The 25,146-nt window shown below is 68.0% G+C and overlaps 5 protein-coding genes across 6 annotated transcripts; 3 read left to right on the top strand and 2 right to left on the bottom strand.

The window, feature by feature from the left end:
• Positions 1-3,861: 3,861 nt before the first annotated feature.
• Positions 3,862-7,923, bottom strand: WNT1 (Wnt family member 1). Its single transcript, XM_059719046.1, has 5 exons — positions 7,894-7,923; positions 7,203-7,816; positions 6,341-6,594; positions 5,723-5,988; positions 3,862-5,209 (listed from the first exon to the last, which is right to left on the bottom strand). Exons 1-5 carry the CDS (start codon positions 7,921-7,923, stop codon positions 4,721-4,723), a joined length of 1,653 nt encoding a protein of 550 aa, XP_059575029.1. The 3' UTR covers positions 3,862-4,720.
• Positions 7,924-9,297: 1,374 nt separating this feature from the next.
• Positions 9,298-12,244, top strand: ARF3 (ADP ribosylation factor 3). The gene is made up of 5 exons (XM_006264631.4): positions 9,298-9,400; positions 10,300-10,501; positions 10,670-10,780; positions 10,894-11,018; positions 11,103-12,244. Exons 2-5 carry the CDS (start codon positions 10,354-10,356, stop codon positions 11,262-11,264), a joined length of 546 nt encoding a protein of 181 aa, XP_006264693.1. The 5' UTR covers positions 9,298-9,400; positions 10,300-10,353; the 3' UTR covers positions 11,265-12,244.
• Positions 12,245-13,378: 1,134 nt separating this feature from the next.
• FKBP11 (FKBP prolyl isomerase 11) lies at positions 13,379-14,933 on the top strand. The gene is made up of 6 exons (XM_059717917.1): positions 13,379-13,575; positions 13,710-13,775; positions 13,934-14,021; positions 14,215-14,248; positions 14,389-14,459; positions 14,698-14,933. The coding sequence occupies exons 1-6, from the start codon at positions 13,447-13,449 to the stop codon at positions 14,913-14,915; spliced, it is 606 nt and encodes a 201-aa protein (XP_059573900.1). The 5' UTR covers positions 13,379-13,446; the 3' UTR covers positions 14,916-14,933.
• Positions 14,934-15,143: 210 nt separating this feature from the next.
• On the bottom strand, positions 15,144-19,219 carry CCDC65 (coiled-coil domain containing 65). 2 transcript variants are annotated; one of them, XM_059717915.1, is made up of 9 exons: positions 19,128-19,219; positions 18,350-18,501; positions 17,956-18,123; positions 17,547-17,716; positions 17,196-17,334; positions 16,703-16,900; positions 16,188-16,406; positions 15,802-15,954; positions 15,144-15,572 (listed from the first exon to the last, which is right to left on the bottom strand). In XM_059717915.1, the coding sequence occupies exons 2-9, from the start codon at positions 18,485-18,487 to the stop codon at positions 15,270-15,272; spliced, it is 1,488 nt and encodes a 495-aa protein (XP_059573898.1). In that variant the 5' UTR covers positions 18,488-18,501; positions 19,128-19,219; the 3' UTR covers positions 15,144-15,269. The 2 variants fall into 2 exon arrangements, with proteins under 2 accessions (XP_059573898.1, XP_059573899.1); XM_059717916.1 differs by having other exon boundaries at positions 18,350-18,496; positions 19,128-19,218.
• A 1,968-nt stretch (positions 19,220-21,187) lies between these two features.
• On the top strand, positions 21,188-24,790 carry RND1 (Rho family GTPase 1). The gene is made up of 5 exons (XM_059717918.1): positions 21,188-21,994; positions 22,097-22,184; positions 22,900-23,009; positions 23,579-23,713; positions 23,884-24,790. Exons 1-5 carry the CDS (start codon positions 21,875-21,877, stop codon positions 24,127-24,129), a joined length of 699 nt encoding a protein of 232 aa, XP_059573901.1. The 5' UTR covers positions 21,188-21,874; the 3' UTR covers positions 24,130-24,790.
• Positions 24,791-25,146: the final 356 nt, after the last annotated feature.

Genomic DNA, 25,146 nt, shown 5'->3' with positions numbered 1-25,146 from the left:
CACGGCCGTGTGGGAAGTTGCCCGCTCTCCCAGCATGCTTTGCGGGGCGAGCCGAGCGGGGCCAGGGCCGAGGCGGGGGGGGGGGGGGATCGGCCGGCTTTGCGGCGTGAATGCTTCATTGTTAAGCGGTGCTGGAGTCACAGATAATTACCTCAATTAGTTACAATGGAAGAGTAATAAATACAGGCTTAGCGGCTCCCACCCCACTGGGGCTTCTCAGATTAATCCCGCCCGGGCGACCAGCCCTGAAAGGCGTGATGGACAATTCATTAAACTCCCCAAATGCCACACAACCTCCCCGTGAAGGTTTGTGTTAGACCCCTGGGGCCCGCGCCTTTGTTCCTAATTGTTTGTCTCAGGCATCGGTCACCTAACAGCGAGTAGGTGATGGGCGGCCTTCCCACCAGAGGCCGGCGTGCCCGGGGATTATAGGCGCTCCCGGCCGCCGTTGCTGGGGCGCGCTGGCCCGGGCGGGCAGGAATGTGCCCAGGGCGGGGGGAAGTGGGGAGGCGGGCCGACAAGGTGGGGCAGGGGCCGGACACAAACAGGGAGGCGCAAGGAGTTAATTAGAAGCCAGGCCGGGGGCTCGCCGGGCCACAATGGCAGGGCCGCGAGCGGCGACGGCTAAATCACTTCCGAGGATCAGTGTGAAACGGGCCGAGCTCAAGCTGACGCGGAGTCGCCGGCGCAGGGGGGCTCCCCCGTTCCCACAGCTGCCCTGGCCCCCCTCCTCCCGCGCGGCACGGCGTGGGCGCCAGGCGCCGCGGCTGGGCTCCTCGCCAGCCCTGGGCCCCGATCCTGGGTGGGTTGGACTGGTGGCATCCGTGGAGGGGCTGGTGCAACAAGGCGGGCAGGCCTGGGCATGTGGGGGATGCGGCAGCCGGTGCGTGGTGCCAGTGATAGCGTCTGGGCATGTGTAGGCCCCGGGTTAGGGTGCAACATGGTGTCACACGTGTGCAGGGCCGGTGATGACTGGCAGCACGGCATGGCGCATGAGGTACCGGGCTGGGTGTGTGATGTGGTGTCATAGGAGTGCAATGCTGGTGATGGTGTGTTGCACGGCATGGCATGTGTGTGGTACTTGGCTGGGGTGTGTGACGTGGTATCACACGTGCGCAGTAATGGTGATGGCATGCACCATGACACCGAGCAGATGTGGGTCCCATGTCGGGCGCGTGCATGTGACATCACATGTGTGTGGTCCTGGTGATGGCATGTGCCCATGGCACAGGGCATGCATGCTACCTGGCTGGGGCATGTGACAGTATTATACATGCTCAGTGCTGGGGATGGCGTGTTGCATGGCATAGGGTGTGCGTGGTACCTGGCAGGGATGTGACGTGGTGTCCGGTGCAGGGCCAGGTCTGGGCTGCAGGGGCCTAGCCTGGGACCTTTGTGCCAGCCCCTAGCAGGGCTGGCATGTCCCTGGGGGCTCAGCAGGCTATGATGAGTCCCCCTGGCCTGCACTGTATGCCCGACAGCAGACTGCGAGGCGCTGGAGGCTCCCTGGGCCCAAGGGGTTTGCATGCAGCGCTATGTCGTGCAGGGAGTTTGCAAGAGGAGGGGCATTCCTGGCCCCTGAGGACACAGCGCTACCTGCCCTGGCAGGCCCGGAGCCCCAGCTGAGCTGCCCCAAGGGCCATGCTGGCACTGGGCCCGTGCAGAGGTGTCCTGGGGCGGGGGGCCGGGAGCCTGACCGCGCGCTTCCAGAAATACCGCGCGGAGCTGCTCGTGGAAAAGCTGACGCTTGGGGAGGAGGGAGAAAAGGTCCCTCTGCTCCCGCCAAGGTGACAACACTCCCGGGGCGGGAAGCGGGCCGGGGAAAACACAGCTGGAAAGAAACACAGCCCGAAATAGCCCTCGCGGGCTGTGTCTGCCTCGAGCAAGCGCCCTGCTAAATTCTGCACACGCGGGGCATGAAAATAGCCATGTCTCCCTGCGGCAGCGAGTTAAGAATATAGATAATGACATTCTTATAAGTCACCTCCGTTACTCAGCTTTTCCTGAGGGCCTGCCGAGCAGAGACATGCCTCCAGCTGACGCGTGCCCCCAGCACGCACACGCGTGCACGCCCCTGGGCCCATGTGGACGTGGGGTGCCAGCTCCCCGGGATTGCTTCGATCCATGGGATGGCTTTCAGTAGAGCTCCCTGCTCCCCCTGTCTCCCCCCGGCAGCGCCGGGAAGGCCGGCCCCGGCCCGCCCTGTGGAGCCGTCACATCTGGGAAGCTGTACAACATCTGGAGGCCTTGCCGCAGACATGCGCGCGTTGCCGGGCAGGGTGTCTGCCCCGGAGCTGGGGCGGGGGCGGAGATGTCCTAGACGCTGTCCCCTTCTTCAGGGCCTGACAGGGGGGTCTGTGTGTGGGGACCGTCTCCCCCTCCGGGGGGGCACTGGGTCTGTCTCAGTGCAGGACAGAGCCAGCGCCGGGAAGGGAGGGGGGAGGTTGTCGGCTCCTGGCCAGGGGACAGTGATGGACGATGGCTCGTTCTCTGTCTGTCGTCTTTGGCCCCCTGCGGCGGCTGGCGATGCCCCGGCCCTGGCGGCACCATCCCGCCAGCCCCAGCACATTCCAACGGCCCAGTCCCCATAGCATCGGGGCGCCGAGATGCCATGGTGATGGGCGCCTTGGAAATGCAGACGCAAGCATGAGGGAGGCAGCCGTGGGACAGACAGAGGGACAGATGGATGGGGCCAGGGGGGGAGCAAGAGCAGAGGATGCCCCAGGCTGTTCTGCTTCCAAGCCCCCATGTGCTCGCTCGCCACCGTGCCCCCCAGAGCTGGCTGCAAGTCATGGGTGGGGGTGGATATAGGGAGCTCTCTGGGGGGATCAGCCCCCCTTCCCAGCAGAGGCGCATGTCTGAGCCCCACCTGGCACCAACATGGCCGATCCGGGAGGGTGGGGGGAGGCACATGTGTCGCACATGCCAGTCCAACGTGGGGCTTGGTGTGGGTCAAGCCCTGTGCCCAGCACCCAGCCCCAGCCAGGCCTCTGCCCCACTCCCTCAGCCTGACATTTGGTGCATGGGCTTCACTCCTGACCCCCAGCAGGATCAGGTCCGAGGGTGAATGGGCAGCCACGTGCTCTCCAGGTGCTGGGGCTGTGGCCCCACTGCTCCCCACCTGCTCTGGGGGGAGGCCGTGGGGAGCCGGGGCCACAGGATTAGTGGCGTCTGGGCTCCAGCGCTGGGCGGGTAACTGGTAACAGGGGCCAGGGCAGCAGCTGGAGGGAGGAAAGGCCCCTGCAGCATCCTGGGGGTTAAATACAGACCCCCCCCCCACCCCTGACCTGCACCTATGCCCCACCCGGGTAGCTGGGCCAGGCTGCTGTGGGGGGCTTCTGACCGTACCAGGAACATCCCTGGTGGAGGAAGTCGTGGGTGCGGGAGAGACCCCGTGAGTTTTCAGCACTGGCAGCAGAGACTGGACCACTGCCCGGGCGCCCTGGGGCTCACGGCTGCTTTCCCTGTGCCCAGAGCCCCAGGCCAAGGGCAGCAAGGATTGCCCACAATGTAGGAGGCAGCTGGCAGCATAGGGGAGGGAGGATTGTTCCTGGCATTGGCCATGGTGCCATCCAGCTGCCCTCAGGACCCAGGAGTCAGGAGCTCAGCTCTGTAGAGGCCTCAAGTGTCAGGGTTTTGTTTGGCCGCTGCCCCCATCTCAGATGCCCTGTTCATGGGGGTGGCAGGGAGGCTGGGGAGGGGGACATGGGGGCACCACCGTCCCTCGAGCTGGGGCAGCTCCAGGCTGCGGGTTTCTGGGCTGGGGGCTGTGTTCCCACCCCAAAACCGCTATCGCCTCTGCAAAGCACCATCACACCCCCCCACCCCAATCCCTCCCCAGTGATGCTCCACTCCTCTCTCTTGATAAAAATAGACTTTATTCTTCTCTAGGAGCCTACAGGTTTATCCGTAATGAAGCAGCCGCGTCCTCAGTGCTCACAGGGCAGGAAGGGGCACGGCCGGATCCAGCACGTGGGAGTGTCTAAGAGCAGGGGCCGCCGAGGCGATACAAACCCAGTCCCAATAAATAGTGTATGTGCAGGCGAGCAGAGACCCCCCTCCCCGCGTCTTAGTGCGTGTCACTCCCATGGCCCCCAGGGCAGAGCCAGGCTATGGGTTGGATGCTGTCCTGGCAAAGCTGTGCAAGGCCCCGTAGCACGTGGCAGTCGGCGCTGGCTGCAAACACCGGTGCAGTGTGTCATCGTCCAGGCACCTTTCAGCTTCCCGCACATGCAGCAGAGGAAGACCTGGGAGCATCTGGCCGGGGGGGCAGGAGCAGGGGCAGGCGGCTGCTGAGGCACCCCCTGTTCTGGTCACTGGTTCAAATCTTGACCTCAGAGGTGGCATCTCTCTGGGCTCTCCCCCTTGCCCCATTGCCTTGGGCTGTGGAGCCAGGACCCCCGCTTTGGCCAGGGTTGTAGAGCAGTAGGGGTGCAGTAGGAAGCTGCTGGCCCGTTCCCTTTTGCCCACCTGGCCCCGCTATGGTTCCAGGGTCCAGCCAGAGGGGTTAACCCCCACCTGTGGGTGCTGGTTCCCATTGGCTCTACAGAGGATGCCCCCCACTGTGCCAGGCCGTCCCCATGTGTCTGTGCCCCTCCCCCTGGCAGTCTTTGCCATGCCAGAGCGGGGCAGGGAAATGGGTTTGCTTCCAGGGTCCCGGGGATGCCGTAAAGGTGGGAGGGGGGTCTCGGCGGGGCAGGGGGCTCCAGGCGCTCCCCACTCACAAGCACTCATGCAGCACTTGGGTGTTGGTGCAGTTCAAGCAGCTGACGTGGCAGCACCAGTGGAAGGTGCAGTTGCAGCGTTCGGTGACCCGCTGCGTCCGGGTGCGGTAGCCGCGGCCGCAGCACAGCAGCTCACAGCCGTCCAGGGCAGGTGAGGAGCTGTTGCAGGAGCGCCCGGCCGTGCCAGCTGTGCCCGTGCGACCACTGTAGGTGCAGAAGTTGGGTGACTTCTCGAAGTAGACAAGGTCGTGGGGCGAGGGCGGCTTATGGGCCGGGTTCTCAGGCTCCAGGTGATGCAGCTCCACGCGGGACGCCCGGTTGCTGCCCTTGTTGCCGTAGACAACGCGGGAAGCGCCATCAAAGCGGTCCTTCAGGAAGTCGCCCACCGTGCGGAAGGTGGGCAGCCGCATCCAGCACGTCCGCACCGTGCATGAGCCCGACATGCCATGGCACTTGCACTCCTGCCGCATCTCCGAAAACACCGTCTGCAAGAGACGGCCACGTTGTGATCTGGGCCCTGACCCATGCCTGCCAGGACCCAGTGCCAGGAGCTTCCCCCAGCAGGGCGCCGTGGGGACCCAGGTGCTGGGAGTTTCCACCCACCGGGATCCCCCCCCAGCAAGGCCCCCAGGAGCACTAGGATGTGTATTCCCTCCCAGCTGGGCCTAGCTGGTGCCCTGGGTTGCAAGGGCTGGCTCAAGCCAGGCATTGTGGCGATGGGAACAGTAGCCTTTTCCTGGCACAGCTGGCACCTGGGGGAACTCCGCAGCCCCCCCGGAGCTGGGCAGAGCCATCCTGGCTCTTCAGCTCACCCCAGCCCCCCTCCTGCTACTCTGAGGCTGTGGCTCCTCCAGGAGCTGATGCAGCAATTTGTGCCTCCCACGGGCATCAGCACCCAGGGTGCAAAGCCCTTTCCCCAGCCCGCAAGTGTGCAGGCAGATAGAAGTGTGCACGCCTGCATGTGCTTACATGTGTCCCCCCACTCTCAGTGACCTCACCATACGCCCGGCCTCATTGTTGTGCAGGTTCATGAGGAAGCGCAGGTCCCGGCCCTTCTCGTTGGAGTCCACGAACTCCCTGCCAAAGACCCTGCCAAAGTCAACGTTGTCGCTGCAGCCGCCCCAGTGCCAGTCGGGGCCACCGGGCCCACGGCGCCGGTAGTCACAAGTGCAGGACTCAATGGAGCCCTCCGAGCACGACCGGGCCACCGAGTGCGTCACACCGGCGCTGGTGATGGCGAAGATGAAGGCCGTCTCCCGGCAGCCTGCAGGGGGGAGGGGAGGAGAGGGGTGCTCAGGGCACCGGCCTGCAGAGCTCTGTTCATGATGCCACCCCAGGCACTCCATGCCAGGCTCTCTGCTGGCTCTATGCAGGCCTGGGTGGTGGGGCTTGGTGGGTGCCCGCCTGTCCCTGGAGAGGGCACCCCGCTCACTCCAGGGTGGCATGTGAGCTGGGTGTGACCCACCCCGGGTTCCCCCTGCCTGCTCCTCCACCCACTGCAGGGACATTGAGAGCAGAGCCCACGTGTCTGGGTCTGCAGCCATGGGATCTGTCACCAAAGCGCTGGGGCCCTGACCCGCTGCCCTGTCCCCCACGCCCCGGCCCGGCCCCCTCACCCCGGTTGACGATCTTGCCGAAGATGTTGGGCCCGGGCGTGGTGGGGCAGTTCCAGCGCCGGTTGCGGAACTGCCACTTGCACTCCTTGATGGCGCTCTGCAGCCCGGTGCTGATGCTGTGCAGGATGCCGGGGTTCTGGCGGATGAGCTTGCGCTGCTTGCGGCTCAGCAGCTGCAGGCTGGGGTCCAGCACCAGCTGCACGTGCTTGGAGTCCGTCAGCAGGTTGGTGGAGGACGCCACATTGATGATGCCCCTGCGGGCGGAGGGGGCAGAGCGTCAGGACCTGCAGCTCAGCCCTGCCGCCTGCCAGCCCCACTGCCCGCACCCCCGTGCCCCCAGAGCCAGGACACGGGCACGGCCTGGGCTGCTGCAGGGGAGGCCTTTCCCAGGCAGAGCGGGCAGGAGCTCCCCCCGAGACAGCCGCGCAGGCCCCACGGAGGGGAAAGCCCCCTGCGGCTGCCGGTCCGCACCCCCGAGGGAGAGGAGACCCGGTCCGCCCCTCCGTGCACCCCCGGCTGTCTTGCATCTAAGTGCTCCGGGCGTGCAAGCTCACGCACACACGCGCGCGCGCGCGCGCTCGGCTCCCGGCGGCCGGCACCGGGACCGGGACCTGGAGCGGAGGGGCCCGCGCACGACGGCAGCGGCCCGCGGCGGGCTCCAGGCTCCCGGGAGGCGGGTCCTGCTGCGGGCCGGTCCCTGCAGCCTCCGTCGGGCGGGGCCGGGCGGGGCGGGGCCGCTCGTCTCCTGCCTCCGGGGATCCCGCCCGGCCGGGGCCGCCGCCGGCTCCGCGCTCGCTTCTCCCCGGCCCCGGCGCGGCGTCGGGGCCGCGGGCACGTGGGCGCGGCGCGGCGCGGGACTCACCACCACCTCCCGCTGTTGTTCACGGCCAGCGTGTTGGAGAGAGACGAGAGCGCCAGCACCCACCAGGTCCGCAGCCCCAGCATGACTGCCACGGGGCCCGGCCGGGCGGGGCCGCCGGCGGCTGCGGGGCTCCCCGGGGAGGGCTCAGGGCGCGCGGGGGCCCGGGTCCTCAGGCTCGGCCTCTGCCCGGCCGCTGCGGGGCATGGCCGAGCCCCGCGCCTCTTATAGCGGCGGCGGGAGGGTCCCGCGGCGGAAGCCCCCGGCCGCGCTGTCGTGGCCGCGCCGAGCGCCGCGCTTCTTATGGGGCGGCCCGGGCATCCCCCGCCGTCTGCTCTGCCCGTCACGCGCGGCCGGATGGGGCCGTCGGTGTCCGCGGGCGGCCGGGCCGGGCCCCTCCAGCACCCCCGGGAGGGGCCGCGCCGCTGCCCCTCCCCGCCCCCCGCCCCCCGAGCCCGGCGCACGCAGGGGCGGGAGCTGGCCGCGCCCCGAGCCCGCGCCCGTGACCTTGGCGGCGGGGCCCGACGGCAGCGCCGCTTCGCGCCCGGCCGGGCGGCACGTGCAGCGCGGGTGCGGGGCGCCGGCCCCGGGGGGCGCGCGCGTGGCCGGGCTTGCGGCTGCCGGGGGTGTGAGCGCCTGGCACGCCCGTGTGCCCAGGGCCGGGCTGGCACGGCGCGCGCACACGCACACGCACCCTTGCGCGCCAGGACGCGGGCTTGCCCATTTGCGTGCCCCCAGACACATGCGGGCGCGCGCACACTTGCACTCACAGTCGCACAGACTTGCACACACACACACACACACTTGCACATACGCAGACGCGCGCACATGCTTGCACACACACATGCTTGTGCGCGCACGCACACACGTTTGCACGCACTGAGGTTCCTACTGATGAACCGGGGGCTCCACTAAGGCCGGCGGCGGAGGAGGGGAGTGCGGGGACGGTGCGTGGGGACAGGAGCAGCGGGCAGGTCGCAGCTGCTGGCTCCCCGGTGTGCGCAGGTGTGCGCACTTACACACACACACACACGCGACACAGAGGCTAGACCAGTGCGCACAAACCACGACCCACACACCATCTTCCCTACACACATGTGCGCACACACAAACGCACCCGCTCACACGCGCACACAAACCCGCACGCACACGCGCACCTACACACACACAGACACGCGCATAGGCGTACCCACAAACACACACACATGTGCACGCGCACACACGCGAGCGCGCAGGGGCTCCGCGCGAGGCAGCTCAGGTGTGTCCGCGCCGCCTCCCCGGGGGAGCGGGACCTGCTGCGGGGGACAGCGCTGAGGCCGCGGGCGACGGGCGCTCCCAAGCCGGGGAGGAGCCTCGCGTCCCGGCTCCGACCCCGGGGGCAGCCGTCGGGCTCCTCAGCCGGGCCGGGGGAGCTGGAGCGGGGCCGGGGGGACACCCCACCGCAGCTGTGGCCGGCCCCGGGGCACAGGTGGGGAAACTGAGGCACGGAGCCGGGGCGGGGCAGTGCGGCCGTCGAGGCAGCTCCCAGGGGCGCCTGACCCGTGTATCCTCCTCCCCCACCCCGCAGCCCGACCCTACAATCCCCTCCCGCTAATGCACCCCCATACAAATCCTCTCCCCATTGCACGCCCATTGCACCCTCATACAAATCCCCTCCCCCTTTTGCACTCCTTAGTGCACCCCCTAGGAAATCTCCACCCCTTTTGCACCCCCTTACAAAGCCCCTCCCTACTGCACTCCCATGCAACCCCCTCCCCAAGCACCCCCTTGTGCACCCTCCATTGCACCCCTGTACCAATCCCCTCCCCTTTTGCTCCCCCAGACACATCCCCTCCCCCATTGCACCCCCCTCCCCAATGCACCCCCCTTTTGCACCCCCATACCAATCCCCTCCCCAGTGCACCCCCCTTTTCACCCCAGTGTAACTCCCCTGCCCCATTGCCCCCCATTGCAAGTCCCCCCAATGCACCACTGCTCCCCCCGCCCCGCGCGCTGCTGCAGCCGCTGCCATGGCGACGCGCCCGTGCTCTCGCGAGCTCTGCTGCTCCGCACCCCCCCGCCCCGGTTATCCCGCCTCCCCCCCAGCACCTTCCCGGGCCCGCAGCTCTCGCGAGACCGTCGCGTGCACGGGGCTGCTGCTTCCGGCCGGGGGGGGCTCGGTGCAAAGTCAGCCGGGGGGGCGGCGCGCGGAGCCGGAGCAGGTGGGCGCGGGGCGCCGGGGGGGCACGCGCTGCAGTGCGGCCGGGCCCGGGGGGGTTGCAGACCTGCCCCCTCCGCCATGGGGGGGTGATGCACGCGCTGCAATGGGGCCCGTGCACGGGGGGCTGCAATGAAGGGGGGGCTGTTTGCACCCCCCACGCTGGCCCGGTGTCGCGGAGGGGGGAGGGGCATTGCATGCCGGCAGCGGCCCCGTGGGGAGGGGGCAGGTTGGGCCTGGGCCCCCCAGCAGGATCGTGGCCCCCATAACAGAAGGGGCTGAGCCCCCTCCCCAGCAGGGCTTGGGGTGGGAGGGGCTATGCTGGTTCCTGGGGCTGTGGCCCTCTGTGCCCCCCCCCGGGAGGGCCCACCAGGTCGCCCTGTGCCAGGTTGGGGGGCGGGGGGGTGCAGTAGGGCAGCCTTGCCCGCGTCCCGGTCCAGGCTGGGGTTGGGCACTGAGCGCCCGGGGGTGCTCTGGGTCAGGGTGGCGCGGGGCCCGGCGGAGCCACAGCTGGGCCTGTTTGGGGGCCGTGGGATCAAGCAGGCAGCCCCGGTGCCCCCTACCCCTGCGCGCGCCGCGCCTCAGTTTCCCCGTCTGCCCTACAGACGGCAGCAGGGGCTGGCCTCCACCCCGCTCCTGCCTGGCTCCCGGGATGTGCGGGGGGGAGGGGACCCGAGGGGAGCCGGGGCTGCCATCTGGGCGCCGTGTGGCGCCGGGCAGAGCCTGGCACTGCCTCTCCTCTTTGTGACGCAGCCAGAACGGCCCCTTGCGGGCGCACAGAGCTGGCCTACGGGCTTTGCCGGGGTCTCCCCTTGGCCCCTGGCCACGGCTGAGCTGAGCTGGGGCAGCTGGGAGCCTCCTTGCTCCCAGGGCCCTGTCCCAGCCTGCGCGCTCCTGCCGCAGGGGTCAGCCGGACGGGCGAGCCAAGAGGGGTGTCCGTGCCGCGCCAACAGCACCATGGGCAACATCTTCGGCAACCTTCTGAAGAGCCTGATCGGCAAGAAGGAGATGCGCATCCTGATGGTGGGGCTGGATGCTGCCGGCAAGACCACCATCCTCTACAAGCTGAAGCTAGGCGAGATCGTCACCACCATCCCCACCATCGGTATGGGCCAGGGGGGACCCGGCTGGGGAGGGGGGCTGGGGGCCATCTGGCAGGACCCAGAGGGGCTGGTGGCCCCCAGGTGAGATGAATTTGCCAGGTCTCTGGCCTGGGACAGCCACCGCGGCGCGTCCCATGCTGGCACTGACCCCCCTCTCCACCACGCTGCAGGGTTCAACGTGGAGACGGTCGAGTACAAGAACATCAGCTTCACCGTGTGGGACGTGGGTGGGCAGGACAAGATCCGGCCTCTCTGGCGACACTACTTCCAAAACACCCAGGGTAGGTGTGGGCCTTCCCCTCTCTCCTCAGGGCGCCCTGGGGGTCTCTCCCTGCCCCATCCAGGCTGCGGGAAGTGTGGGTCCCCCCCCAGCTCAGTGCCGCACACCCCCCAGGCCTGATCTTCGTGGTGGACAGCAACGACCGGGAGCGGGTGAACGAGGCGCGCGAGGAGCTCATGCGGATGCTGGCGGAGGATGAGTTGCGGGACGCTGTGCTCCTTGTCTTTGCCAACAAGCAGGTGCGTCTGGGGGCTCTCCCCTCCCCACCCCTCCGGCCGGCCGGATGTGTCCAGGGCTGACCCCCACCCTCCCTCTCCCCCCAGGACCTGCCCAATGCCATGAATGCGGCAGAGATCACGGACAAGCTGGGTCTGCATTCCCTGCGCCACCGCAACTGGTACATCCAGGCCACGTGCGCCACGAGCGGCGACGGCCTGTACGAGGGCTTGGACTGGCTGGCCAACCAGCTGAAGAACAAAAAGTGAGCCTGCCTCGGCACGCCCCCGCCCGCCCTGCCCCGGCTGGCTGGGCCCTCGGCTCGGGGGGCCGTGCAGGTCTTCCCGCTCCCCCTTCTCTCTCTTTTCTCTCTCTCTCTCTCTCTCGTTGGGTTTTGCTTTCTTTCCGGCACCGGTTGCTGTGGGTGTGGTTTGGGTGTGGGGTTCTGGTCCCCCGGGGATATGCACGGATCTCTTGTGTGTGCGCGTGCGCGTGTGATTAAATATATAGATATATAAAGTATATAGGGGGGGCGGGGGGGCGTGGCAGTGGCCTTTCTGTGCGCGTGTCCTGTGCTTGGTGCCCTGTGCTGTGGTTCGACACGGAGGTGGATCCGTCAAGGCAGCTTTAAGCTTCTGTGTCTGGGTGGGGGTGGGGGCAGGCCTGGGATCATACCCCCCCAAATCACATGGCACCCCCTGCTCACAGCTCTGCTCTATCCCCGGACCAAGACCCCCCTCCCCTGGACCAAACCGTAAGGGACCCTAAGGGGCCATCAGAGTGGGGTTCCCCGCATCCCCTGGGGCAGGGCACAGCATCAAGGGCCCCCTCCTTCCCTGTCCCGGCAGCGGGGCAGGCAGCAAGGCCGTCTGTCTGTGCTCCTCCCCCCCCCTCCCCCCCAGCTCAGGGAGTGGCGTGAGCAGCTAACGGGGTGGCAGGGTGCAGGTCACGCTCATGCCCTAGACCCCCCCTCCCCTTCCAGCACAGTGATTGTAATGGTAGTATCCCCCCGGACTGACAGACGGATGCCTCGTACTGTAAGCTCCTCCCCAGCACACCTATTTATACCCCTGTCCTGCCCTGTGCTTGGTGTGACGTGTCGCCGCAGCCCTGCCCTGCCCTGCCCTGCCCTCCCCCAGCTCCCTGGGACACACCTGTGTGTGTATCGCTCCCTCCCTGCGCGCAGGGGCCGGTACCTGAGGATGCCTGCGCGTGCCCCCCCCCTTGGATATTAAACATGTTTTATGTAGCTCTGGCCTTGTCTCTTCTTTGTAGGCTACAGCTGTGGCAGCCCAGTGGGGGTCGGGGCAGGTGCATGGGGGAGCAGGGGCAGTAAAGGGCTCCCTGTTCTTGCTAGGGGATGTGTGCCTACCCCCTAGGGCTCAACAGGCTGGTCCCTGCCCCAGCCTGGGCTCCTGCAGGCTTCAGCCATGTCTCTGGGTGATGGACAGGCCCTGGCCAACTTTAATTAGAAAGAGCTTAGCGGGGCAGGGGGGTGTCTGCAGAGTGTGTGGGGAGTGGGGGAGCTGGAGCCTGGGAGCAGCTTTCGCCTCCCGCGGCTGCGTTTAAGTGGATCGGGGATGAGACGGGAAATCTCATTAGCCCTAATCCTGTGGGCAGGAGGGGGGCGGGTGGTGCCAGTTCTGCACGCTGCCTGCGCACTGCGGCGGAGCCCAGGCCTCAAGTCCACCCTGGCCTGGTCCTACGACGGGCAGGGGTGGGATGGGGCTGCCAGATGCCTGTGTGCTGTGCCCTGTGCTAACACTGACCCTAACGGGGCACCTGCAGCCTCCTGGCCAGTTCCTGCTGCAGCCGGGGGTCTCTGCCCTTGTAGTGTGGATGGTCTGGGGGTAGAGGGGCTCCCTGGGGGCCAAGGGGGAGAGATGACTGGGCCGGAGCGTGGCAGAGAGCTGAGCATTGCTGCTCCTAGTGCAGCTCTGCTTGGGGTGGGCCGGATGCACGATACCTGGCACCTGCCCCTCCAGGCTCAGGGTGGGGGGCAGGGGCTGGGGGTTTGGCCCCAAAGGTGGGACTGCTTCTGCTGGCAGTGGGACGAGCCCCATGGCAGGGGGGCTTGGCTTCCCCAGGGGTGCAGGGAGCCAGGTGCTGTCTCCTCCCCCAGCCCCATGTGAGCCCGATCCTGACCAGGTCCCAGGGTGCCGGAGCCGCAGCCCGAGCCCTTTGGCCCGTTCCCAGCCTCTCCCCCCTCCTCCGCGGCGTGCGTGCGGGGCCAGGGTCACGATCCCTCGGGAACCCAGGTGTCCCGGCGCGGGGGCTGCCCACGCGTGTGCGGTTCCTGCCCCAGCTGGAGCCGGGCGGGGCGGGCCGGGGGCTGGGCGGGCCCGGCGGGGGGAGGCGCCCTGCCTGGTCCGGCCCCGGCTGGAGGAGCCGCCGCCGCCCGCGCCCTCCTGCCCCGCGGCTGCCGCCCCGCGTCCCCGGCCCGGCCCGGCCATGCGGGCCGCCCCCCGCCGCCCCGCGCGGCTCTTCCTCCCGCTCCTGCTGCTGCTGCTGCTGGCCCCGGGCGGCCGCGTCGAGGGCGAAAGCGAAAGCGTCCCGCGCGCCCTGCGGGTGGAGACGCTGGTGCGTGGGGCCCGTCCCGCGGGGGGAGCGGGGCGGCGCGGGGATCCCGGCCGGCGGGCCCGGGGGTGCGGAGCGCGGGCCCGGGGGCTCGCCCCGCGGGCCGGCCCGGCGCTGCCCACGCGTGTTTCCCGCAGGTGGCGCCGCCCGAGGGCTGCAGGGAGCGCGCGGCGCCGGGGGACACGCTGCAGATCCACTACACGGTACGTGGGGGGGACACGTCAGCGCTGCCGCCGCCGCTGCCGCCGCCGCACGTGTGCCCAGCCCTGGGGGGAGGGACGGGCCCACGAGGGACAGCTCTGGCCGGGGGGCCGCGGGGGCCTGGTCTGCAGGGTCACCCACGCATCCCCCTGACCCGCAGGGCAGCCTGGAGGACGGGCGAGTGGTGGACACCTCGCTGGCCCGGGACCCGCTGCAGCTGGAGTTGGGCAAGCGACAGGTGATCCCTGGTAGGTGCCATGATCGGGGGCTTCCCGGGCTGCTTCGGATTCCCCTGCAGATGCCCCCTCCCCAGGGCCAGGGATCTGCAGACCCCCCGGGGATGCGGGGTGGTGAGGGGAGCAACCCCAGAGCAACTGCCGCCTCTGGGACAGTCTTTGGGAGCTCCCTTGATCCACCTCTCTTCCCACTTCCCACCCCCAGGCCTGGAGCAGGGTTTGCTGGACATGTGCGTGGGGTAAGTGGTGCCCGGTGGGCCCAGGGGCTGCAGTGGGGCAGGAGGGGCAGCAGGGCCAAGACCTGCTGCATCCAGGTGCCCTCCGGGCACTGCGGGTTACCGGGATCCTGGCCCTGATCAAGCTTTTCTCTGGCGGGAAGGGAGAAGCGGAGGGTGATTATCCCCCCCAACCTGGCTTACGGCAAGCGAGGATCACCCCCTGCCATCCCAGGTAACCCCCTGTCCCGTGAGCCTGGCCTGGGTGCCTGAGCTGGGCTCTGCCTGGGCCAAAGGGCTCTGCGGTGCCCTCCAGGAAGCATCCCCATGCCCAGGAGCAGGGGGGCTCTATGTGCCCCCACCACAGGCCCTTATTGAGGCAGGGGGAGCATGGGTAGCCTGGCCTAAGGCTACCAGCTGCAGGGCCACAGGACCATGGCCCTCGCAGAGGCTGAGGCCACCTCTCCCCCCAGCGGACGCAGTGCTGCAGTTCGAGGTGGAGCTCCTCGGCCTGTCCCGGGCTGGCTACTGGCAGAGGCTAGTGAGCGACCTGCTGCCCCCGCTGTGCGTGGGGCTGGTGCCCTTGCTGCTGGGGCTGGTGGGCTTCCACCTGTACCGCAAGGCCAGCAGCCCCCGCATCTCCAAGAAGAAGCTCAAGGAGGAGAAGAGGAACAAGGCCAAAAAGAAATAAACCTGCCTGTCGGCGCCAGCTCCTGGCTGCTCTCTCAGGCCTGGGGTGGGTGGGACCTGCCCCAGGGACTTCCTGGCCCCCAGGGGACCCGACAGCCCGTCCTTCCACCAGGCCACCCCGGGGAGGTGCAGGCAGCCCAGGCCTTGCCTGCGGCGGGGCTTTTCCCAGCAGTATGTGGACACTTGCCCTACCCCGCATGTAGCCACCAGTGAGGTTTGAGATGTGAGCGTTAGTGTAACCTTTTAATGGCAGCTTCTTGGGTTCCACAGGTGAGTGCAAGAGCATCCCCAGGGCCCTACCCTTGGCTTGTGGCACTGGCTCTGCAAGCCCTGGCATGCATAGGTGACGGGTGGCTCACAGGAGGTGCGACGCAATGTGGGCAGCCTCGATGATGCAGGGTGGGGGCCGTGGGGCAGGGGCAGGGGCGGGGAGTGCGCTGCCCCTGCTGCTCCAATGGTTGAGGATGAGCAGTGTGTTTGGCTGGCTCAGTGCCTCCTCGCTGACCGAAACACCAGTCAGGTACTGCCGGAGCAGCAGGCGCAGCCGCTCGTTGTCCTGGTCCAGCGCCGCCCGCTCCTGCTCCAGCGCCAGCTGCTCCAGCCGCACCTTGTTGTAGCGCTGCCAGAAGCGCTCCAACCCGGCATAGTCCTGCATCGCCTGCAGATGAGGGACCGTGCTGAGAGGGGCAGGGGACCCTTCCCCGCTTCTCCCACACAGCAAAGTGCCCGCTGCTAGCACAAGCCTCTGCACTGGCAGTGCCCTCACTCCAGCTGTGCCAGTCCCCTGGGAACCTGTTCCAGATATGACCCCCCTTTTGCTTCCCACCCATCGTAGCATCCTGGCCAGAGGGTGAGGGGTTCAAGGCCTGAGACCCCCAGCTCCGTACCTGGGCCAGTGGCTCGGTGGGCTTCTCCCAGAGGACCTGCTGTGCCTCCTGCTGCTCTGTTGCACTCAGCAGGGAGGTGTAGAAGGGCAGCACCTTCTCTTCTTCCGTCTCCAGCTTGCGGCACATCTCAGCCAGTCGCAGGATGCGTGCAGCCTGGGAATTGGGGCAGGTTTTGGGGCTGCAGCTCCTGCAGGGGGTGGCTTCAGGGGACCACTGGGGAGTGCCTGCCTGGGGCCAGAAGAGTCCAGACGGCTTGGGCAGAACCATCTGCTCCATTTTGGGCTGTATTGCCCCTGCCCCCCCAGGCTGTGCCATGTGCTGTGTGCGGATAAGGGGGTCAGGGCACGGGGAGGCCTGTCCTGGGGAAGGGTTGCCTCCACCCTCACCTTCTTCTCCACACGATTCAGCTCCTTGAGCGCGGCACTGCTGTCCAGCGTGAGCTTGGCCAGATTGCTGCGGGCCTGGGCCCTGGCCTGGCTCATCTGGCTCTTGAGCTTCTGCAGCTGCTTGAGCACGACCTCCTTCTCTTCGCGCAGGCGTCGGTTCCGCTCCTCACTGTCCCGCAGGTGTGCCGCCAGCCGGCCCTTCAGGACAGAGATGGAGTCCTGGGGGGGGTAGGCTGTCAGTGATAATGGGCAATGGAGGGGGAGGTGCTCAGAAGCTTGGGGAACAGAGCTGGGAGAGCCCATCTGCACCCATAAGACAGGCTGGGGTGCAGGTGGGAACTGAGGAGAGAACAGAAGCACCTGGGGCTGAGGCAGGGAGAGGTGCTGGGAGAAACTGGGTGTTCAGGCACCAGGGGTGGGGTGAGGAGGAACACTAGGGGGAACAGGGGTCCCTGGTGCTGGGATAGGGAGGGGGGCTGCGGCAAAGGGGCACCAGGGACAGAGGCTTTGCAGACCTGAATTTTCTGCAGCTTCCTCATCTGCGTCTCAATCTCCTGAGAGCTTTTCTCATCCTTCTGCTTGAGCGCAGTGAAGGCAACCTTCCGGTCCTCAGTGGCCTCTGTGTAGCTCTTCAGCTCCTGCTGGAAGCGCCGCCACAGCTCCTCCACAGTGCCCTCCAGCTGCACGCGCAGGTAGTGCTTCTCCTCCAGGTTCTGGGGGCACACACGACTCAGTGGGGTCCCCGCCCAGCCTGCCCTGTGATCCCCCTGGCCTCAGAGGGCCCCTCCTACTCTGATCCCACGGAGCTGTGGCAGCCCCCAAGTCCAGCGAGGTGCTCTGTCCTGCCCAGGGTAAGGACTGGCTCATAGAGACTCGCTGACACCCCAGCCTGGCCAGAACACAGACAGGACAGGTCCCTTCCCAATCAGCAGCCAGCTCCTGGCTGGGTTGGGCTGGGAGGCATCTCAGCGAGCCCCTGCCCCCCAAGTCCTGCCCCACGAGCCCTGCCTTGTTCTTGATGTCGTCCCTGGTGCTCTGGAACTCCAGCCTGGCCTCGTAGTCACTCTCCCCAACGTTCTGCTCCATGGCCAGCATCACGTCCTCCAGGTAGCGGCTCTCCTGTGCGTGCTGCTCCACGATCATCCTCCTGGGGAGTGGCAGGGCGGGTCCTGAGCCCCAGAGCCAAGCCCCAGTGGGAGGGCTGCGGGGAGGGCCCTGGGGCCAGCTCTGCTCTGCAGCTGACAGTGTCAACCCCGGAAGGAGAAGTCCTAGGGGGAACACCGGGGGCACTCCTGAGCTGGCTGCTCATCTCCCTCTCCCCTCTGCCCCAGGCCGATGCCCCATCCCCTGCCCCAGTACCTCTCTGTCTCAAACTCCTTCTTGAGGGCCTCCAGCTCGGTGTTGTAATCCTCCTCCAGGTACCGCAGGCGGCAGCGCTGCACCTGCAGCAGCTGGTCGATGTTGTGCAGGTGGCTGCGCAGAGCGTGGGCGTGCTGTGCCTCGGCTTCTGAGAGGTCCTTGGCCAGCACCTGCGCGTTGGGGAGACATGCACTGGCGACTGCTCTGTCTCAACTGCCCCCCCCCCCCCCCCCCCCCCCCAAGGCCTGCAGCTGCAGAGGCGGGGGTGCAGGGAACTCCCGGGATCCCCCTTCTTTGGGTGCAGCCTGCCCAGCCAGCTGGAAGGCAGCACTGTCCGCTCTCCCAGCCTTGTTTTGGGTACCACTGGGCTCACAAACATGCCACTTGCCTCCCCCCGCCAAACCCTTACCTGGATGACGTGGTCCTTGCAGTCCACCACACGCTCAAAGGTCTGGCTCAGGATCTCAATGTCCCTGCGCAGCTCCTTGGCCTTGGCCTCCCGCAGCAGCTGGCGCCACTGCATGTTGACCCTGTTGGCGTTGATGGTGCTGTTGTGCTCCTCCTTGGCCAGCTTGTCCTGCGTGGTGGGGCACAAGGTGATGCCTGTCTGGCTCCTGGATCACCCGTGCCCACATCCCACAGCTTGGGGCTGGCCAGGCCTGAGGGGACCTGTGGGGGGGGGGGGCGCTCACAGCAGGGGGGGGTCACAGGTCGTAGGCAGCGCTGGGGCTGGGAAGGGCCTGGTGGTTCCCCTTCCCTGCCCAGGCCCAGCTACACCCACCGGGGGCCAAGCCCAGCCACACCTTGAGAAACTGCCTCAGCACGTCCTCCTTCTTCTTGCTCTGCTCCTCGGCCACCAGCAGCTTCTGCTGCATGAGCAGGAGCCGCTCCTCCTCGCTCAGGCCTGGCGTTGCGGGCCCCTTGCGCCCCTTGCTCGGCATGGCGCTGGGCTGGGCTAGGCAAGAAGCCACGGAGCTGGGACTGGGACCCTTCCCCAGGGTCCTGCCCCCCCACAGGGCTGGATCCTGTTCCCCCGCAGGATCCTGCCCCCTCATCCCTTCCCCCCACGGGATCCTGGCCCCGATCTCTTCCCCCACCACCAGGATTCTGCCCCGATCTCTCCCCCTGCCCCAGGATCCTACCCCCTAATATGTCCCCCCCCCCCCGGGGATCCTGCCCCTGATCTCTTCCCCCCCCCATGGGATCCTGCACTCCCGATCCCTCCCCCCACACAGTCTGACACCCCCAACAGGGCCCTGCCCCCCCACAGGGCTGGATCCAGTCTCCCCATAGGATCCTGCAACTCCATTCTTCCCCCATAGGATCCTGACCCCCCCATCCCCCATGGGATCCTGCACTCCCCGATCCCTCCCCCCACACAGCCCACTCCCTCACCTGGAGCCCCCACCAGGGCCCTGCCCCCTCCCCCCACAAGGCTGGATCCTGCCCCCCCCTCCCCCACCCCGATCCTTCCCCCAAACCGTGCTGTATCTCCTCCCCGCATAGGGATCCCGGACCCTTGTCCGTCAGATCCCCCCGACCCCCCCCCCCCGGGATCCTGCTCCCCCCACCGCAACCCACCAGGCCGCGTCGCACCGTCTCCTAGCAACAGCCGCTTCCGGCGCGGCCTGCCCGACTTCCGGCCGTCGAGCGGAGGCAGCCGGGGCGGGCGGGACGCGAGCGCCCCCTGGCGCGGGGGGGGGGGGACGTGCCGCGGGGGCGACTCTCCCCCCCGGGCGGGATGCGGAGGGGCCCGCTGCCACGGCGATGCGGGCCCGGGCACCCCCGCCCCGCGGAGGGGGTGAAGGAGCCCGGGGCGTCACTGCATCTGTCTCCGGTTTTAATGCGATCCCCCCCTTTGCAGCCCCGTTGCCATGGAAACCGGCATTTAATTCTAGGGAGAGAGACCGGACCCCCCCCCACGTTGTTCCCTGCCCCCCTCCGGGGGGGCCCTCACCCCACTACTGCCCCCCCCCGCGCTATTCCGCCCGTTCTGGAGCCGGGGGGTCCGGCTGTGTCGGGGGCTGCCCCCCCCCCCCACCTCCCCGCGCCCTGCCAGCTCCCCCTGGAGCCGAGACAGATGTGGGGATGCTCTGGGCATCTGGGGCACCCCCGTGCGCCCCGCCGGGAGCTGGCTGTCCTGGCACCGGCTCCCCCGCCGCGCAGGTGACAGGAAACCTGGAATTTCTCACATTTCCTTTGCAATCGCCGGAGTTTCCCTGCCCCCCTGCCCTCGCGGCGGGGGGGGTGGAGGTGGGACGCAGCCAGGCAGGATTTCTGGCTGGAAAGCCCCGGGGCTCACATCGCAGGCCCCGAAGCTGGACGGGTCCATAAAGCCCCCGTGTCGCCCACCCCCACCCCCACCCCGCCGCAGGGCTCGCCTGTCCTCGGGGCTCCTGCAGGCACAGCCCTGGCCTGGCGTGGGCAAGGGCGCAGCTGGCACCAGCAACCCTCCTGGGGCCACGCGGTGCCAGGCCGGGAGGCTGGGGCCAGCGGTGGGAATTCCCAGGAGCCGGGACGCTTCTCTTCCCTTCCTGGAACTGGCTCACGGGCGTCCGGCCTGGGCCCCCCCACACTGGCCTGCCAGGTCCCTACTGCTGTGGGACTGGACCCCCGGGGCCCGACCCTGCTCTCAGCCTGACATCGCGCGCTCCCTTGCAGAGCTGGCTGCAGAACCCAGGAGTCCTGGTGCCTGGCCCGCGTGTGCCCTGCCCCAGCCAGGATGGGACCCCAGGAGTCCTGGCGGCCCCCCAGCCCCTGACTCAGCTCAGGGAATTTCCCTCCCCAGCACCCGCCCAGATACCGCTCCCCAGGACCCTTATCAGGGCCAACCCAGGGCCGGAAAGGCTTTGGAGCAGGGTCCGGGGGCGAGCCCAGCCTCTGCCCCCCAGCTCTGCAGGCCTGGGGCATCTGGCAGGGCCTGGGGCCAGCTCCCGGGCACCCGGGGGCAGGCGGCTGTGGGGCTGGGCTGCATTCACCAACCCTGGGGGCACCTCCTGGTAGGCTGCTCAGGCCGGTCTCCTGCCCAGGCCAGACAGCCACTGCAGGGGGTGTCGCAATGCCCGGGTTAAACATTACCCAGCATTTCCTCAGGTTCGGGGGCGTGGGCACAGTGGGCAGGCCAGGCCACATCATGGGAAGAGCCACGCGCTCACTCATCACCCAGGGGCGTGGCGCTGAGCAAGGCTGCATGGCTGCTGCAGCCCCCCGCCCCAGGGTGCGTGTGGGCACACAGGCAGTTATCATGGGTCATCTGATACCCAGGGCAGGCCACCCCATGAACCTCTCGAACCCAGGCCCTAGAGTGGCAGGAGGCCACTGGGAGGACCCCTTCCCCCCCCTCGCCCCAAGTGCCCTGTGCCCATGCCCAGCTGTACACAGACTTGGGGCCGTGGTGTGCTCTGGGGTACGTGGAGGGGTCTCTGCTAATGTCCCAATGCCCCCAGAGGGTGAGCCCCCCTGGGTCAGGTCAAAGTCTGGTGTGACCCTGCAGATGGCCGGGGGGGGGGGGGGGGGGGAGGGGGCAGATCTGCCCAGCCAGACCCCCTGTAGGGCAGGTGGGGGCAAGCCTGGGGGCTGAGGGAGGCAATTAGAGCCTGTCCTGACCCCTCCAACCAGCCCTGGCATCCGCCCCACCTTCAACCGCAGCCCACCCAAGACCCCCCCACCCCTAGCACAGGAGGCACCAGCCCCACTCAACAGACCCCCCACCAGCGGCCCACAAGACACTTACCACCCCACATCCACCCAGCCTTAGCACCCAACCACGCGAAACCCCACCCGTCTCACACCCACCCAAGACCCCTCCCCACCCTAGCTCTCGCCTACCCCCTCCCATCCTCCCACCCACGAGAGACCCCCCCATCCCAGCACCCACCAGAGACCCCCCACCCCTAACCACCATCCACCTGAAACCTCTCCCCACCCCAGCACTCACCCGGGACCCCACCCCACCCCTAGCCCCCACCCATCTTAGACCCCTTCTCACTCCAGCATCCACCCAAGACCCTCCCCACCCCAGCACCCACCCGAGACCCCTCCCCAACTCCCAGCCCTCCCCTCCACACCCACCTGAGACCCTACCTACCCCCGTCACCCACCCGAGACCCCCCCCCTCCCCGGGGGGCAGCGACCCCAGCCCGGGCCGCTGTGACTCAGCCCCGCCGCCATTGGCCGGCCGGTGCGCTGCCCGCTGTTCCGATTGGGCGGTGGGAACCCCGCCCCGGGCCACCATTGGCCGGCGCGGCGCTATAAGAGCGCGGCCGCCCCGTCGGGGCTCCGGGGCGCTGCGCCGCGCGGGGGGAGGTCGCGCGTGGGAGCTGCTCGCCATGCGGGAGCGGAGGGCGGCGGCGGCCGCCGTGGCGCGCTGTAAGCTGGTGCTGGTGGGCGACGTGCAGTGCGGCAAGACGGCCATGCTGCAGGTGCTGGCCAAGGACTGCTACCCCGAGGTGAGCCGGGTCGCGCGTGGGCGGCCCATGGGGGGACGGCGCCCGCCTCCGTGGCCTCGGCCGGCCGGGGCTGACCCCTCTTTCCCCCTCCCCTGCCTGCAGACATACGTGCCCACGGTCTTTGAGAACTACACGGCCTGCCTGGAGGGCGACGAGACACGCGTGGAGCTCAGCCTGTGGGACACCTCCGGTACGGGGGGGGGGGATACGCGGGGGGGGTTGACATGCGTGTCTGGGGGGGGGCGCGTCTCTGTTCTGTCTGCTCCTCCTCCCCCCGTGTGGCTCTGCCACTGCAGAGCTGCGGGCATGTCCCGGGGGCAATTGGAGGCTCTGGGGGGTTGGTAGGGGGTGCAGGGCAGCCCTGCCACCCCTGTAGCCCCCCAATCCGGAGCACCCCTGCAGCCCCCCCATCCCGGTTGCTATGGTGATGTGCTGGGCTGGCGCAGGAGCCGGCGCTGTTTGCTATTCTGAGCACGGAGCGTCTGGGCTGCAAAGCCTTGGATGCGCTGGGGGGGCGGGGGGCTGGGGAGGGGCCCCGGGCAGCCCCCACCCCCGCATCCCAGCCCGGGGGCTGTGCTGGGGCCCCCCTCTGCTTGGGGGTGCAACATCCTTTCCTTTGTTCCCTTTATCTGTAACTGTACCCCCCCCCCCCACTCTGCAGCTGCCACCCTGCTGCCCCCCGGGTGGGCACCCACTGCCCCCCTCCCTGGGCCGTGTCAAGCTTGGTGCTGCAAGGGGAGGGAGCAGGGGGTGGTGGTTATATAAATGGCACAGGAGCCATTTCCCAAAAATCTGCAGGGAGGCAGGAGGGAACTTGGCTGCTGGGCACGAGCTGGCCCTGGGGCCTGGCGGGGGCAACAGGCCAGCCCACAGCACCCCCCGGTGACCCCTGCCTTCTCCCACAGGGTCCCCCTACTACGACAACGTGCGCCCCCTCTGCTACAGCGACTCGGACGCTGTCCTGCTCTGCTTTGACATCAGCCGCCCCGAGACCCTGGACAGCGCCCTCAAGAAGGTGATACTCGCCCCCCCCTCCCACCCTGGGGCAGGGGGGTCTTGGGGCTGACCCCCAAGAGGGGCAGAAGTGCCCTCTGGCCAGGCTCTGTGTCCAGCTGATTACCCTGTGGGTTTGGCCTGATTTTAAAGGGATGCTTAGTGTCCCCCTACCCTGGGCTGTTTGGTGCCATGGGACTGGGCTGGAATGGGGCTGAAGGACTACCTTGCCCCCGCTCCCCCCCCCCCCCCCCATTTTGGCGCTGCCTGGGGCGGGGGGCATAGGGCAGGGTGCCTCTGCATTAGCCACTTGCTGTTCCCTTCTAGCATGGGGGGCTGGTCCTGCTGCTAGCTGGATGTGACACCTACCCCCTCCATGGTCTCATCTGCAGAGGTGGAGGGGTCTGTTCTGAAACCCCCTCCCCAGGGCTCCAGTGGGACCAGGCTCAGCACCCAGGAATGCCCCTACACCCCTGGAGCTGGGTGCAGCCCCCTCCCCAGCCAGGGCAGCACTGGGGTGGTACCAGGGAGAGCTTGGGGCTGTTGGCCTAGGGCCCCCTGACCCTCCTCTCCCCTCCATGGTCCCTGCAGTGGAAGACAGAAATCCTGGACTACTGCCCCAGCACCCGGGTGCTGCTGATCGGCTGTAAGACAGATCTGCGAACCGATCTGAGCACTCTCTTGGAGCTGTCCCACCAGAAGCAGGCTCCTGTCTCCTACGAGCAGGTGAGTACCAGCGTCCTGCTTTCTTATCCCAGCTCCAGCCGTAGCCTAGAAGGACCTGGCTCTGGCTTGAGCAGTCTGGGGCGTAGCATTTGGGACCTTCCCCTCCTGGTGCCTGCCAGGCTCCCAGGCCTCCAGCTGCCCCCTCATCTCTCTCTTTGCTCGGGTTGCAGGGCTGTGCCGTGGCCAAGCAATTGGGAGCTGAGAGCTACCTGGAGTGCTCTGCCTTCACCTCGGAGAAAAGCGTCCATAGCATCTTCCGCACAGCCTCTGGCGTCTGCCTGAGCAAGGGCAGCCCCCCGCCCCCCAAGAGCCCTGCACGCAGCCTCTCCAAACGCTTGCTGCACCTGCCCAGCCGCTCCGAACTCATCTCCTCCACCTTCAAGAAGGAAAAGGCGAAAAGCTGCTCTGTCATGTGAAAGGGGGGCCTGCTTCCAGCCCCTGGACACTCTCCAGCCCCCACGATGGGGAGGGGGGGAGGGCTGCTCCAGCAGGGGGGAGCTGGGAGCTGGGTTATATCCCGCCAGAGGAGCGGGCCCCATGGTGAGGCCTTCCCCTGCAGAGGGGATTTGGGGCCTGGAGGCTTCCCCGGCTGTAGCAACCCCAGAATCGGCCCAGCTCATCGCAATGCTTCCCACACAGGCTCCGCGCACGTTCTCCGGGGGACGGGGAGAGGGGCTGCCGGGGCCCTGGGGTGACCCTGGGGCTGCTCCAGGCTGCTTGGCACAGACGGGGCTTGGTTGATGGCGGCTCCTGCACCCCCGGAGCCAGGACAACTTGCCACAGACTCATTGTTTCCCCTCTAACGCCCAGTCGCTGTCCAGCCGTGCCCTGTCGTCTCCATCCGCTGCTGTCCCTGGCCCCCGCGCTGCCTGGCACCGGCCGTTCGCCTTGATGTTACCTGGCCCCGGGGCAGGGGCAGCTCCGCCTTTGCCTGCGGGGGGGGGGGGGGGGGGGATGGGACTGTGGGGTGGGGGTGGTTTTTGTTTTATAGACCTTTTGTCTGGGGGGGTGACTCTGTTCCATGTTCAGTGTTATTAAAAAGCTTATTTATTATGGAAAATACAGTGGATAGCAGCAGCCTGTGTCTAGTGCCTCTTGTCTGTGGAGGGCGAGCAGCCTTTGGAGCAGGGGTGGGTTGTGGAGGTGCAGGGAGGTGACCTGGGCGGGGAGGAGCGTCGGTGGCAGAGCCGGGAGCAAGACTCCCGGGTGCGGTGCAGGGGTACCCCGCGCGGCCCGCTCCAGCCTGCAAAGGGTTAACCCCAGCGCGGAGCCCGGCCCGCGACTACATTTCCCGGCGAGCCTCGCGGCCGCTCTCGCCTTCCCAGCGGGCCGCGCGGCGCTGGCTGGGCCAATGGGGCCGCCTTCTGGTCTGTTGCCGCGGCGCCTGCTGGGAGCTGTAGGCGCCGAGCCAATGGAGTCGGTTCCGGCCAGGC

Source organism: Alligator mississippiensis, chromosome 15 (assembly GCF_030867095.1).
Source record: "Alligator mississippiensis isolate rAllMis1 chromosome 15, rAllMis1, whole genome shotgun sequence".
Lineage (NCBI taxonomy): Eukaryota > Metazoa > Chordata > Crocodylia > Alligatoridae > Alligator > Alligator mississippiensis.
Note: the sequence above shows the minus strand (reverse complement) of the source record. Positions and strands in the feature narration are given on the sequence as shown.

Coding starts and splice junctions, on each gene's coding strand:
- FKBP11 (XM_059717917.1), top strand. CDS start 13,447: ATGCGGGCCGCCCCCCGCCGCCCCGCGCGGCTCTTCCTCCCGCTCCTG. Junction 13,576..13,709: donor CCCTGCGGGTGGAGACGCTG/GTGCGTGGGGCC, acceptor TGTTTCCCGCAG/GTGGCGCCGCCCGAGGGCTG. Junction 13,776..13,933: donor CGCTGCAGATCCACTACACG/GTACGTGGGGGG, acceptor CCTGACCCGCAG/GGCAGCCTGGAGGACGGGCG.
- RND1 (XM_059717918.1), top strand. CDS start 21,875: ATGCGGGAGCGGAGGGCGGCGGCGGCCGCCGTGGCGCGCTGTAAGCTG. Junction 22,185..22,899: donor CAGCCTGTGGGACACCTCCG/GTACGGGGGGGG, acceptor CTTCTCCCACAG/GGTCCCCCTACTACGACAAC. Junction 23,714..23,883: donor CTCCTGTCTCCTACGAGCAG/GTGAGTACCAGC, acceptor CTCGGGTTGCAG/GGCTGTGCCGTGGCCAAGCA.
- WNT1 (XM_059719046.1), bottom strand. CDS start 7,923: ATGGGCAAGCCCGCGTCCTGGCGCGCAAGG. Junction 5,989..6,340: donor CGGCAAGATCGTCAACCGGG/GTGAGGGGGCCG, acceptor TCCCCCCTGCAG/GCTGCCGGGAGACGGCCTTC. Junction 5,210..5,722: donor ACAATGAGGCCGGGCGTATG/GTGAGGTCACTG, acceptor CGTCTCTTGCAG/ACGGTGTTTTCGGAGATGCG.
- ARF3 (XM_006264631.4), top strand. CDS start 10,354: ATGGGCAACATCTTCGGCAACCTTCTGAAGAGCCTGATCGGCAAGAAG. Junction 10,781..10,893: donor CTACTTCCAAAACACCCAGG/GTAGGTGTGGGC, acceptor CACACCCCCCAG/GCCTGATCTTCGTGGTGGAC. Junction 11,019..11,102: donor TTGTCTTTGCCAACAAGCAG/GTGCGTCTGGGG, acceptor CTCTCCCCCCAG/GACCTGCCCAATGCCATGAA.
- CCDC65 (XM_059717915.1), bottom strand. CDS start 18,487: ATGCCGAGCAAGGGGCGCAAGGGGCCCGCAACGCCAGGCCTGAGCGAG. Junction 18,124..18,349: donor TGCTGAGGCAGTTTCTCAAG/GTGTGGCTGGGC, acceptor CCCACCACGCAG/GACAAGCTGGCCAAGGAGGA. Junction 15,955..16,187: donor TGAATCGTGTGGAGAAGAAG/GTGAGGGTGGAG, acceptor CCCAATTCCCAG/GCTGCACGCATCCTGCGACT.